This window comes from Pelmatolapia mariae, linkage group LG8 (assembly GCF_036321145.2).
Source record: "Pelmatolapia mariae isolate MD_Pm_ZW linkage group LG8, Pm_UMD_F_2, whole genome shotgun sequence".
NCBI lineage: Eukaryota > Metazoa > Chordata > Actinopteri > Cichliformes > Cichlidae > Pelmatolapia > Pelmatolapia mariae.
The window spans coordinates 4,330,063-4,341,327 of record NC_086234.1 but is presented as its reverse complement, the minus strand read 5'-3'; the positions used below and the strand labels follow the sequence as shown (position 1 = coordinate 4,341,327).

The 11,265-nt window shown below is 38.6% G+C and overlaps 1 protein-coding gene across 1 annotated transcript; it reads left to right on the top strand.

The window, feature by feature from the left end:
• The first annotated feature begins 241 nt into the window (after positions 1-241).
• On the top strand, positions 242-7,456 carry LOC134633181 (uncharacterized). The gene is made up of 5 exons (XM_063482051.1): positions 242-362; positions 587-661; positions 2,049-2,153; positions 2,305-2,458; positions 6,782-7,456. The coding sequence occupies exons 1-5, from the start codon at positions 326-328 to the stop codon at positions 7,014-7,016; spliced, it is 606 nt and encodes a 201-aa protein (XP_063338121.1). The 5' UTR covers positions 242-325; the 3' UTR covers positions 7,017-7,456.
• Positions 7,457-11,265: the final 3,809 nt, after the last annotated feature.

The following is an 11,265-nucleotide window of genomic DNA, read 5'->3' as shown; positions in this document are numbered from 1 at the left end:
TAAAGCTTTTTCTGATTGTGTAACAATTGGACTAACTTGTGATTTATTTTCTTCGGTAACCTCTTTCTCTAACTTTGGTAGGTTCGTCTTTAATCTGATCATGCTAAGTCATTGTCAGATCAGCATCTTCATCTGCTCGTTTTCCAACACTAGGCATGTTTAACAAGGATCTCTCAGTGACACCATGGCACAAATACACTCAGACGCATCTGCAGCAAGCTGAGATAAGGAGGGCTGGGTTTCCTTCTTCCTCTGAGCTCCAGGAGGGAAATTATAGCCTCTAAAGACACGTTGGGTCACAGACCTGCCTCGACTGCTGTCCACAATGATCCTCTACCTGCTCTTCCCTGCTTTTGTCCTCGGTATGTGTTTGCCTTCACTTGAGAGTTTTTCTTTAGATTTTGTGGACATTTCCTGCTTTTTGGATTTGCTTTAATATTTCCATGAATTGTTTTCCCCGTGTGTGTGGGGCGTAATGAAGGAAACAGCAGAGGCAAATGAAAGTCAGAGTGAGAGCATTCCTTTTAAAAGTGGCCTGGCTGGCATACCTGATCGTAAGGAACATCTTTGAATTTGTTGTTTGCAGGTACTGTGACATCACAATCAGCCAACAGCACAGCGGGAAAGCTCGATGAAGTTGGGAGGAACCAAACATTCAACAGTAAGTTCATTTCTTACTTCAAATACTTTGTACAACAGTGTCAAACATGGAAGTGGAGGCCAGAAGTAGACCATCAAGGCTCCGTTTTGGCTCTTGTTTTTCCATTAGAAAAATGCAACTGTTGCTTATAAATTGTAACATAAATCTGATGACAGTAGACTGTAACCTTTGAGGGGTTTTTGTAAACAGATTGCTCATAAAATGCAGCAACATAATTAAACAAGTAAGAAAATGTGATTATCAATATTTTTACACTCTTTTTGATGTTTGTAAACACCGATGATGTGTTTTGAGGACAGAGCTCACCTGACTGCAGAAAGTGACTGATCTCCAGTGATGTATCTGAAAAGATGGCATCTATACAAACTAAATGCACACAAATGTTTTCATTCATACATTTATGTATTTTATGCTCATCTCCAAGATGTCACATCTCACATTCAGGATATTTAATACAGATATTTACTGATTTATTTCTGTGTAACAGACCAACATACTGTATAAGACATGGGCTGTGATTAACACATCTAAATAGAAAACTACAGAATATATTCATAATCATTTAAATGCCACTAGGATAAAAAAAACAAAACACTGTCCAACACAGCAGATGTAATGACTGGATCCTGTGTTGGACAGGTTTGGGTGTTTGAGTGATCACAAAAAGTGTGTTATACTAGCTAGCCTAAGAGCAATTCAAAAAACCCTTATGGTGTCTATAAAAATCAAGAGACCAGTTCACCCTGCTCAGAACAGGGTTACAAAGCTCCAGCTCTGGGGCCAGGTGTACGGGCTCAAACCAAACACTTGGTGGCCTTAAACCATGGGCCAAAGCCAACTCAGCCTAACAGAGAGACATGGGCCCACCATGCAGGAGGGGGCGATAGAGGTTTGGTGCACTGTACCTTGGATTGTCTAAATAATTGCAGAGCGTTTTGCTCCAGCGTTTTCAGTGGGAGAAACGTTTCACCACTCATCCAAGTGACTTCTTCAGTTACTGACAGGAGTGCTTTGATACGCTGATTTTGAGAAGTGACATGCAACTGTCTTCATAATGGACAGAATAAACAAGTGATTAAGTCAGCCAGGAAGTCTGCTTGTCTGCTTGAGACACAGATCAAGGCAGCTGGGAACTATTTGTTCATAGACTTGGAAACATCTAGAAGTTGTTTTGCAGCAGAGGGAATTACCCCCTTCTGAACATAAGGAAGAATGCAGATTTAAAGGAATTTTGTATTGTTGTAAGTCCACCAATTACATATCTGTTTATACTTATCGATGCATAAATCAAATTTAAATGCAAAAAAGTTTTCCACTTTGGATAAACAACCATTATGAATTCAAGGTGCAATAATACCTAGAGTAAAACAAAATGTTTTGCCTGCAGGTACACTGAAACCAAAGAACGTGACATCCACATTTTACGAAGAGAAGAAGGCGGTCGAGGAGAAACTGCAAAGTAACCAAGTATCTGTTATCGCAGAAGATAAAGGTAAGTTCATGATTATCAGTGCGTCTTATTTGCGTGCTGTGCATATAGTGCAGATGAAACATGAAAAAATTGTCCGAGCGTCAGCTTCTGTTTTATACGTGTGTGTCCTTTTAGTTCATATGTGTCAGAAAAATCTTTGATTACTTTGCAGAGAGTTTCCAGGATGAGGAAAATAAAATTACTGGGGAAAACTGTGATCGGAAGTTACTGCAATACTTCAGTTCCATCTACTGTGGTGAAGATTTTCACCAGAACATGCAGAATATCGGCAGAGATAACTGGTGTGTCCAGGAACGTTTCATCAGGTAACTGAATAAATATATGCACAAACCTCCATGTTTATCACACTGAATAATGCTCATTATGCATTTAAAAACTCAATATTCTGAAGGACAAAACAGCATGATTAGAATTATTGCTGAGAAATATGTAATCATCTTTTCTGGACTTCTTTGCCTTAATTTTCAGTATTAAAGAAACATGACGTGACCTTTTAATCTTTATTCTTCAGAAAATCTTCAAAAAGCACAAAGATTCAGGGTGTTTTGCTCCTGAAACTATAAAATATTCCATAATACTGGTCTATAGAGTGTTGGATAACAGGCTAATAAAATACTAGAATTTCACTCACAAAAGTTAGAAACGTTTTGGACAGCCTGCCTCACATGCGTCCAAATATTCAATTTTAAAGAGTCAATTCAATTAAAAAATCTTCAAAAGGCACCAACAACATAAACTGGATGGAAATTTCACATATTTGAATGTGAGAGTTTCTGGGGATTGACTCACTTTTGGTCCCAGCCCCATGTGGCCACACGAGGGGCAGTGGGATGCTGCCACAGATGGGCTCTGTAGGGCCCCATTTAATATTTATGGAATGTAATTATGGGAATAAGAAAACACATCAATACCCAGTCAATTTTAATTTAAAAAAATGTCCGTACTTACATACAGAGCTTTAAAAGTAAATGGTAATGGACTGGTTGTTTTAAGGCGCTTTGCTACTCTGAGCACAAAACTTGCCTCTTTTACCCAAGCACCTTTTTCTATGCTCTTTCTGTCTAAGGCCATATCCGCACTAAATAGTTTTCGTTTAAAAAAGCATCTTTTTCTCTCCGTTTTGGCCTTCCGTCCACACTGCCATGGCGTTTTTGGTGAAGGAAAACTGAGATTTAAAATGCTCTCCAAAGTGGGTAAATTTAAAAACACAGTTTACTCGCAGCAAAAACTTCACCTCATTGTCAGTCCATTTAAAAATTTTGGTGCTTTTCCTCAACATTTTGCCGCGACGTTTCAAAGAGCCATAAAGCAAATAAACGGCAGACGGAAATGATGCGGGTCGAATCGTCTTTTTTCAGTCGTTTCAACTGAACTCTTCGGAAATGAGGGAAAAACGATGGTGTGGATGCGGAGCGTTTTTAGACTAAAACACATTTTTCAAATTTATCCGGATTAGACGTAGCCCAACAGTCACACACACACACACACACACATATACTCAGATGGATGCATCAGAGAGCAACTAGTATCTTTCCCAAGGGTATTTGGCATGCAGACTGGAACAGAGAGGGATCGAAGCGCCAACCTTCCGATTAGAACAAGACTGAAGACTAGGTGAGGACAGAGGTGTTTTTACATGTACATTGTACATGTAATTCAACAATCATAAACTAATGAAAAATTAAAAATAATTGTCAGAGTGCAAAGTCAGTGTTAACAGTTTACACGCCAAATGTACCTTAGTATCAAAGTACTCCTGTCAGTGACATCAACAGTTGGCCTCAGCAGGCCATAACTGTCCACGTGCAGGAAGGAAAGCATGCAGAGAGTGTTTACCTCAAGCCCCATTTCTTCTGAAGTGGTCCATAGTTCCTGCTAGCTAACCTCTCGCTTATTTTCTTCATCTCTCACTTTACTCTGCAGCTTGTTCTTTCGTTCACAGTTTCCAGTGGCAAAACATTTTTCCTTTCAACTTTATTTATACAGCGCCAAATCACAACAACAATTCATATTCTAAGGTAGACCCTACATGACACCAAACGAATAATTAAACAATATTTTTGTGATAAATTTTGATCAACTGGTGTCATTTTCAGTTGACTCGACATACCGGATGAATGTCTGCAGTACCCTTTTTGACCTCTAACCACAGGGGCGCTGTTTCATTTGTTAAATAGAACAAAATGAAACATGCCATGCTAGTAGTAGTAGTGGTTTTTTAAAAAGTTAAAAATTCATAGGTATATATATTTATATATATACCTTTGTTAAAAGGTGTTTTTGCTTTAACCTTTGTTAAAGCAAAAACAAAGGTTCAACATATATAACATTACATATATTTTATGTAATTTTAAAATAATATTAACACTGATAAAAATTTTACATGAACATATATTGCATAAAAAATGAAGGATAATATTTCTGAGGTTGTGCCTTTTAATAATTCTGCTTTTAAAAAAAGTACATATTTACTGTATATTACTCAAGTAAAAGTAGTTATTGGTAGCGAATACTAAAGCAGTACTTTTAATGGGTTAATTCTAGCAGACTGACACATGATATATATGATACTTTATGACTCTAAATACTGTTAATATTGTAGCTTCTTAAAGGGAAAGTATTCATTTATTTACGGCACAGGTTAAATGTTAGAGGTTGTCTGATTGTTATGGAAAAAGTTTTTTGGCTTTGAATATCCAACCTTGGAATTTTCAGATCATCTGAAGGTTTACTCAAATGAAAGCATGTGTTTTAGAGAATGACTGTTAAATGAAGTGCTTAACAACTCCTGAAATGTGACTTTTGTGAGCGTCATCTGGGTGTAAATTTTGATCTTAAAAGTCACTGGCTACTACAGTTTTTAAATATATGTACCGGACTGGATGTGGGATATGGAAATACTCAACTATGGTGTAACATTTGAGTACATGTACAAATTACTTAGACTGTGCGTGTTTGCTTTGGTTCTTTACTGTAAAACAGTGATCATATCATCTAAATTACAAAGTAGGAAGGAAGTCAAAAAGCACATTAGGTCGATAACAAGTCACAAAGGGAAATATTCACCATCCAAACAGGCTTAAAGAGAACGAGTGCCTCTCCTGCCGAAGGGTTAATATGAGCAGTGGTCTCTTCCTTCAGCCCACTCTGTCCTCTGTTTAATTTCAAACAGGAAGCAGTTTAACCACAACAGTTTTTCTCAAGGTTGATGTGCTGCTCAGTTTCAGTGCCTGGGGGTCCAGCTCAACAGTTTCATCTCATAATCTTAAAATCAATGTTTTTATAATTTCTTATGAAATATGCCGCCACCCCGCACAAAAGTGTATCAAATTAAAAATTATTGGATTATGTTTGTGATAAAAACTAAGAGATTAAATGTTTTGGGAGGTTTTTGGATGATGAAAGAAAATCATCAGCTTTAAAGGAACTAAACCAACAGAAAAATTAAAAACTTTAGGGAACCACCAGAACTAGACAAACACACAGCATAGAGGGAGATCACAACAAGGGACAGAAGGAAACTAAGGACGTAAATACACACAAAGAAATCAGGGAGATGGAACAAACCAGGGAACACAGATGAACTAAATCGACCCACACCCAGACTGAGGCTGCCAAAGTCAACCAGGAAATAACAGAACAAAGCAGAAAAAACCCAAATGCTGAAACAGAGATTGGACACAAATGAACAGAAAGAAAAACAAGCACAGAGATTAAACAGACTGCATACAGGGAACCCTAGGGACAACACCGGGAGATGAGACCAGGACAGACTGGACACAAAAGGGGACTGACTAAAAAAAACGGGAAACTAAGAACTAGAAATATAGATATAAAACTAAGGTAGTAGGAAAACTAAACTCGAGACTAACTAATACAGAGCTTGAAGAGAAATTATTCCATAACTCCAAGAGGATGAATCATGAGCCCATAACATAAATCCAAACACTGGACTTAAACCTCGGGATCCTAAAAAGCTCCTGTTGGACCCAGAACTAATAAATCTTGAAGTTATGGAAATGCAAAAACACAGGAGGCTTCAGAGCCGACTGAGGGTGTAACGTCATTAGTGATGAAAAATTAGAAAAGTACTATTCAATGTACTACGTCACACCACATGTTAGTACTAAGCAGAAATCTCACACCCTTTGAGGTCTGCTGTGGTGTATGGTTATAAATCTGGGGAGGTGCACTTCAGGTCAAAGCATGGATTTAACCCAGTACCATTAATTAAGGATTGCTATCAATAAGTGGAGGATAACGCAGGATATGCTTTACCTGGTGACCTTTGCCCTTGAGGTAAAACACTTAGCTCAAGGCTTCACAAGACTTCACTAACTAATCCGTGATGTAAGAGTGGCTACACCCATATTTTATGTGCTGTTTTGTTTTTGTTTTTATATCTGACTCTTTTGAGGTTTCTACTTTTTTACCTACTTTTGCTGCATTCATGTCAAATTGTGACTGCAGGATCAATAAGACACTTTCAAACATTACAAGTTTCATACTGTAACCGATGAAAAAACAAATACAATAAAACAAAGTACATTAACACATTTGAGCAAATTTTCTTCATTATCAGAGGAGTTGTTTCACCCCCATCATTAACTTTTCTCCATCTATTGCAGAGCTTACAGTGACCTAACGCTATGTGTGGAACTTCTGGCTAAAATGACCAGCTGTTTCTTCCCAAACCCTGATATTCAAGACTTCTTTATCGACATCCATTTGAAATTCTTCCAGAACTGCACCAATGAGAATGATCCGATGACTGAAGATGCCCCTCAGAAGGTGGTGATTGGCCTCACTCTCCTTTCTGTGAGCTTCATCCCCATCATGGTTTATCTGGTCGCTCGGAGTTAGACGTGCACTTGTTGTACACAAGAATTTACTCCAGAGGCTGATGTGTGTATTTTTTTTTTAACAAGATTTAAGCCATACGTTCAAATGTGGTTAAAAATGTGCTTTGTTAAGTCATCTTGTGTTTTTACGAGTATTGTAACACTTTCACTTTGCGTGGTAGACATCAGCCGCTGTGCATAAGCGCTTGAAAGATGATTTGGCTGAGATGTTATGAACATGATGTTGAAAAAAAATGACACAGAACTGAGTTTGCTATTTTGTTTCATTTTTGTCTAACTGACAAATATGCAACATATTTAATTGCATAGTTTGACTGTGTAATCTATATAGAGGGAAAATGTATATGCAATTAAACTATATTACCTAAAATAACATCTTTTTTGAGTCTATATATAACATATGAGTCTGTGTTTTTTTCAGTGTAACTGGAAGAAAGACAAATTTTTCCCCCAAAATGTCACCCTAAGAATAATAATAAACAAAAAAGTATTTACGTGATACTCGTTTAGTTCTGCAAGAGGTTTTGTCATTTATCACAGACCAAAAAGTTTATTTATGGACACTTTTTAAAACCACTAAGGCCTCCAACTTCCGCCACTAAGCACCTGACCGTATCGTTACACCAAATTGCGCTGGTCAACATATGTCACCCCCTGCACCATCACAAGGTGGTGATTCATCGAGGCCTCCTCAGGAACTGGCAGGACCCACAAACCAGATTCAACAACGTGTTTTAAGTTGAACTGTATTGATCTTTATTGTGGCAAAGTGTTTTTAAGAAACTGGGAGCAGGCAGGCTGAGTGTGGATCACAGATGTTTAGGAAGTTCAGGTGGTGATGTGGAGTGGAATTGTTCCCAAACTGCAGGTAAGTCTATGTTTGATCTTTGATTGTGAAGTCTTCAGACAGGTTGCTAACTGGGGCGACCTAAAGCCCCTTTTCCTTTTGAACCTACTCGGATCGAATTGCCGTGGATCAGCACGACTCAACTCAGATCGACTGGTTTTCCATTAAAACCCAGTGTGCGTTTTTGCCATCATAGCAACGGATCTGGGTGTGCCGCGACGTAATTAATATGCAACATGAGTGCTACAACAATGGTGGACATTGAGGCAAGAATATACCTGCTGCTTGGTCTGTGGCTTTTCGGCAGTCTCGGGGACCACAGTGGGGTTTTGTAACCATTTGCCCCATTGTTGGGTTTCAAAAATGGTGGTTTTAATTTTTGTGAATGAGACACTTTCATGACTCGTCAACTGACGTGACCAGCAAATCGGTGGCATGCCGTGTGACAACATCACATTTTACTACCTGCTTGGATCGCTTGGCACCCGGGACAAGCAGGTACTAAAACGTACCTGGTACCAGGTACTATGACCTAATGGAAAACCCTGAAAACCATGGCGAACCGTGCTGAGTCCAAGTAGGTACTAATGGAAAAGAGGCTTAAGAGTCTTACTTGTAGCCTGATGATTCAGTATATCAATGGGTGAGGAAGGGCTGACCCAGAGAGAGACAGAGAAGAAGAGAGAGAGAAGGGAAAAGGGAAGAAGAAAACAAAAACCCAGACCCACTCGGTTCATAACACCTAGGATGAGTTGCTGGGGCATTTAGTATTTCCTGTTTATAGAACCCTATAAAAGGTTAAAGATGTGGTTTAGGTGCCCTAGGAATCATAAAGACACAAGAACAACCTTTCTTTAACACATTTATTTTTTAATTTAATCCAGGTCATCTCAAAGGAAAACCACAGTTTCTTTCTGCACACCTACACCACCCAAAACCACACACCAAGCCAACCCTCCCTTTTCTGTTCACCTAAGAAAATCCTAACGAAAGTTTATGGTGAGTTCAGTGATACCATTGTGCCCAACAAAAGAAAGTTCAGCGGCCGAAAATTAACCAGTGGTCTGCCAGGGAACCGTTGCACCACCTGTGCTTACATTTGTAGCCTGATGACTTTGTATTTACTGTTTCTAGAACCTTATAAAAGGTTAAAGCAGCTGTTTAGATGCCCTTCTTAATGAGTGGACACTTTGTACATTCAATTACATTCTTCTGCTACTATGAAATACTGATGTCTTTGTCTTGCAACAACTTCTGGGGGGGACTCAAAAACTAATGGGACTATGGACCAAGTCAATATGGCACTGCTAAAACTGCTAACTTTGAAGAACATAAAGCATATGTTCATAAAGGTGTGGCAGAACCCCCCTATCTCAAACAGGAATATTAGATCAATCCAGAAACACTGAGAGCCGGAAAAAACCTAAAACACGGTCTACTTTATAAAGACAGAGGGACACATAAAAAGGAATAGATTAACTCAGACACTATAAGTAGCAGGTAAATAAGAGAAGAGGGAAGTGAACACACAGAAAACCACACGAGGATCTGACTTCCAAAATAAAAGAGGAAGTAAAAGTCAGCTTCAAAGTTTAAACAAAGAGATCTGAAGCAGAGATAAAATTCAAGAACCAGATTGTGGCATTTATTGACTTCAAAATCAGACCAACTTCTCCTACAGCAACTGGCTTCCTTTTATACTTCACCTACCTCTGGTTATATCTGGAATATTCTATTTTTGGGGGCAGCAAGACAAAAATTCATCCATCACCCCCACACAAGCTGGATTTTAGGCCTTTGTTTCATGTTGGAGCTGAACTGAGGGATCTCAGTCTTCTTGACGAAAGAGACCGGTCGCATATGTTACACACTTGATAAGTTACTTTTAATTGAAACATCCTAAATAACTTTTTACAACTGTATATGTGCATTTAATACTTGTACATGTATGTTTTCATAATTTCTTTTCTACTATGTCTTTCTCCTCCTAACTCCTTTGTGCATTATTATCATCTCCTGAACTGATTTCAGGGCTCTAACACATGAAAGCATGCATAAACATGTTTATTGTCATGCTTACTTATAGCAGATGAAACATATCACCCTCACGTCTCTGGAAAGCTGACAATGAGCTATCTAAATGAAGACAACAGCTAGTTATAAGCGAACATTATGCCAGCTAATGTTGGGCTTGACTGTTCTAAAAAACACTTTTTCCTTCTGAAAACAGTTTGATTATATTCTCACATCATATGAGAGTTTATTTGATAAGTGTCCAAGTTCAACAATGTTAGATGTGCTTACACTAGCTAACAGCAGCTAATAGAGGCTAACAGCAGCTAATAGAGGCTAACAGAAGGTAATAGAGGCTAACAGCAGCTAATAGAGGCTAACAGAAGGTAATAGAGGCTAACAGAAGGTAATAGAGGCTAATTGCAGCTAACAGAGGCTAATAGCAGCTACAGGTGTTTTTAATCACTTCACTTTATTATGATGTATGATAAAGCAGGCCATGCTTTGCAAGTCCCTAACCTATGAGTACACAGTAGTGTGAACAACCTTAAACCCAGACTAAAATGTTTATTCAATTTAACACTGAGAACGAAACCGTTTACTGCACCACCCAAAACCACACACTAAAATCAGGAGTTGTCCGCATACTTCTGACCACAAAGTTCACATAGTTATCTGAGACCTGCAAGCATGAAGAAAGCAAATACTGAAACTTTTTATTTGTTTTTGTCCTGAAAAAATAAAGCAATACATTGTTAAAATCTGATTCATAGTCATGTGACCTTATGGCAACTTAATCTGACTAAGAAATCAACAGTCAGGTGCAAACTTCCCTGACTTGAAAAGGACTAAAGTTATGAGCTCCATCAACCACTCAAAATCATTAACCTCATACTCAAAAGCTATGATCTGTTGGCTCCCGCAGATGATGATAGGAATCGTAAACATACAGGAACAACCTCTCTTTAACAGCTTTTAATGAATTTCCAGGTCATCTCAGAGGAAAACCACAATTTCCTTCTGCACACCTACAGCACCCAAAACCACACACCAAGTCAGCCCTCCCTTTTCTGTTCACCCCAAAAAATCCTAATGAAAGTTTCTGGGGAGTTCAGTGATACCCTTGTGCCCCACAAAAGAAAGTTCAGCTTAGTGTCAGGGGTGTCAAACATAAGGCCCTGGGCCCATTATCAGCTTTCTGTGGTCCAATAGATATGGGTTTGCAATGTGTTAATTACACAGCACTAAATGAGGTTTCTTTACTGTCTGGCTGTTTTTAAGCTTTTTTTTAAGCTGGATTTTCTTACTATGCTTCTTGTGTTTTAGGCTCCTCTCTCTGTTCCACGCTGTGTTTCTTCTGTACACTACCACTTGTTCTTCTTGCCTCTGT

Excerpts from the sequence above, each read along its gene's own strand:
- LOC134633181 (XM_063482051.1), top strand. The coding sequence starts at position 326 with ATGATCCTCTACCTGCTCTTCCCTGCTTTTGTCCTCG. Across the intron at positions 363-586 it reads CTTCCCTGCTTTTGTCCTCG|GTACTGTGACATCACAATCA; the intron begins GTATGTGTTTGC and ends TGTTGTTTGCAG. Across the intron at positions 2,154-2,304 it reads TGTTATCGCAGAAGATAAAG|AGAGTTTCCAGGATGAGGAA; the intron begins GTAAGTTCATGA and ends ATTACTTTGCAG.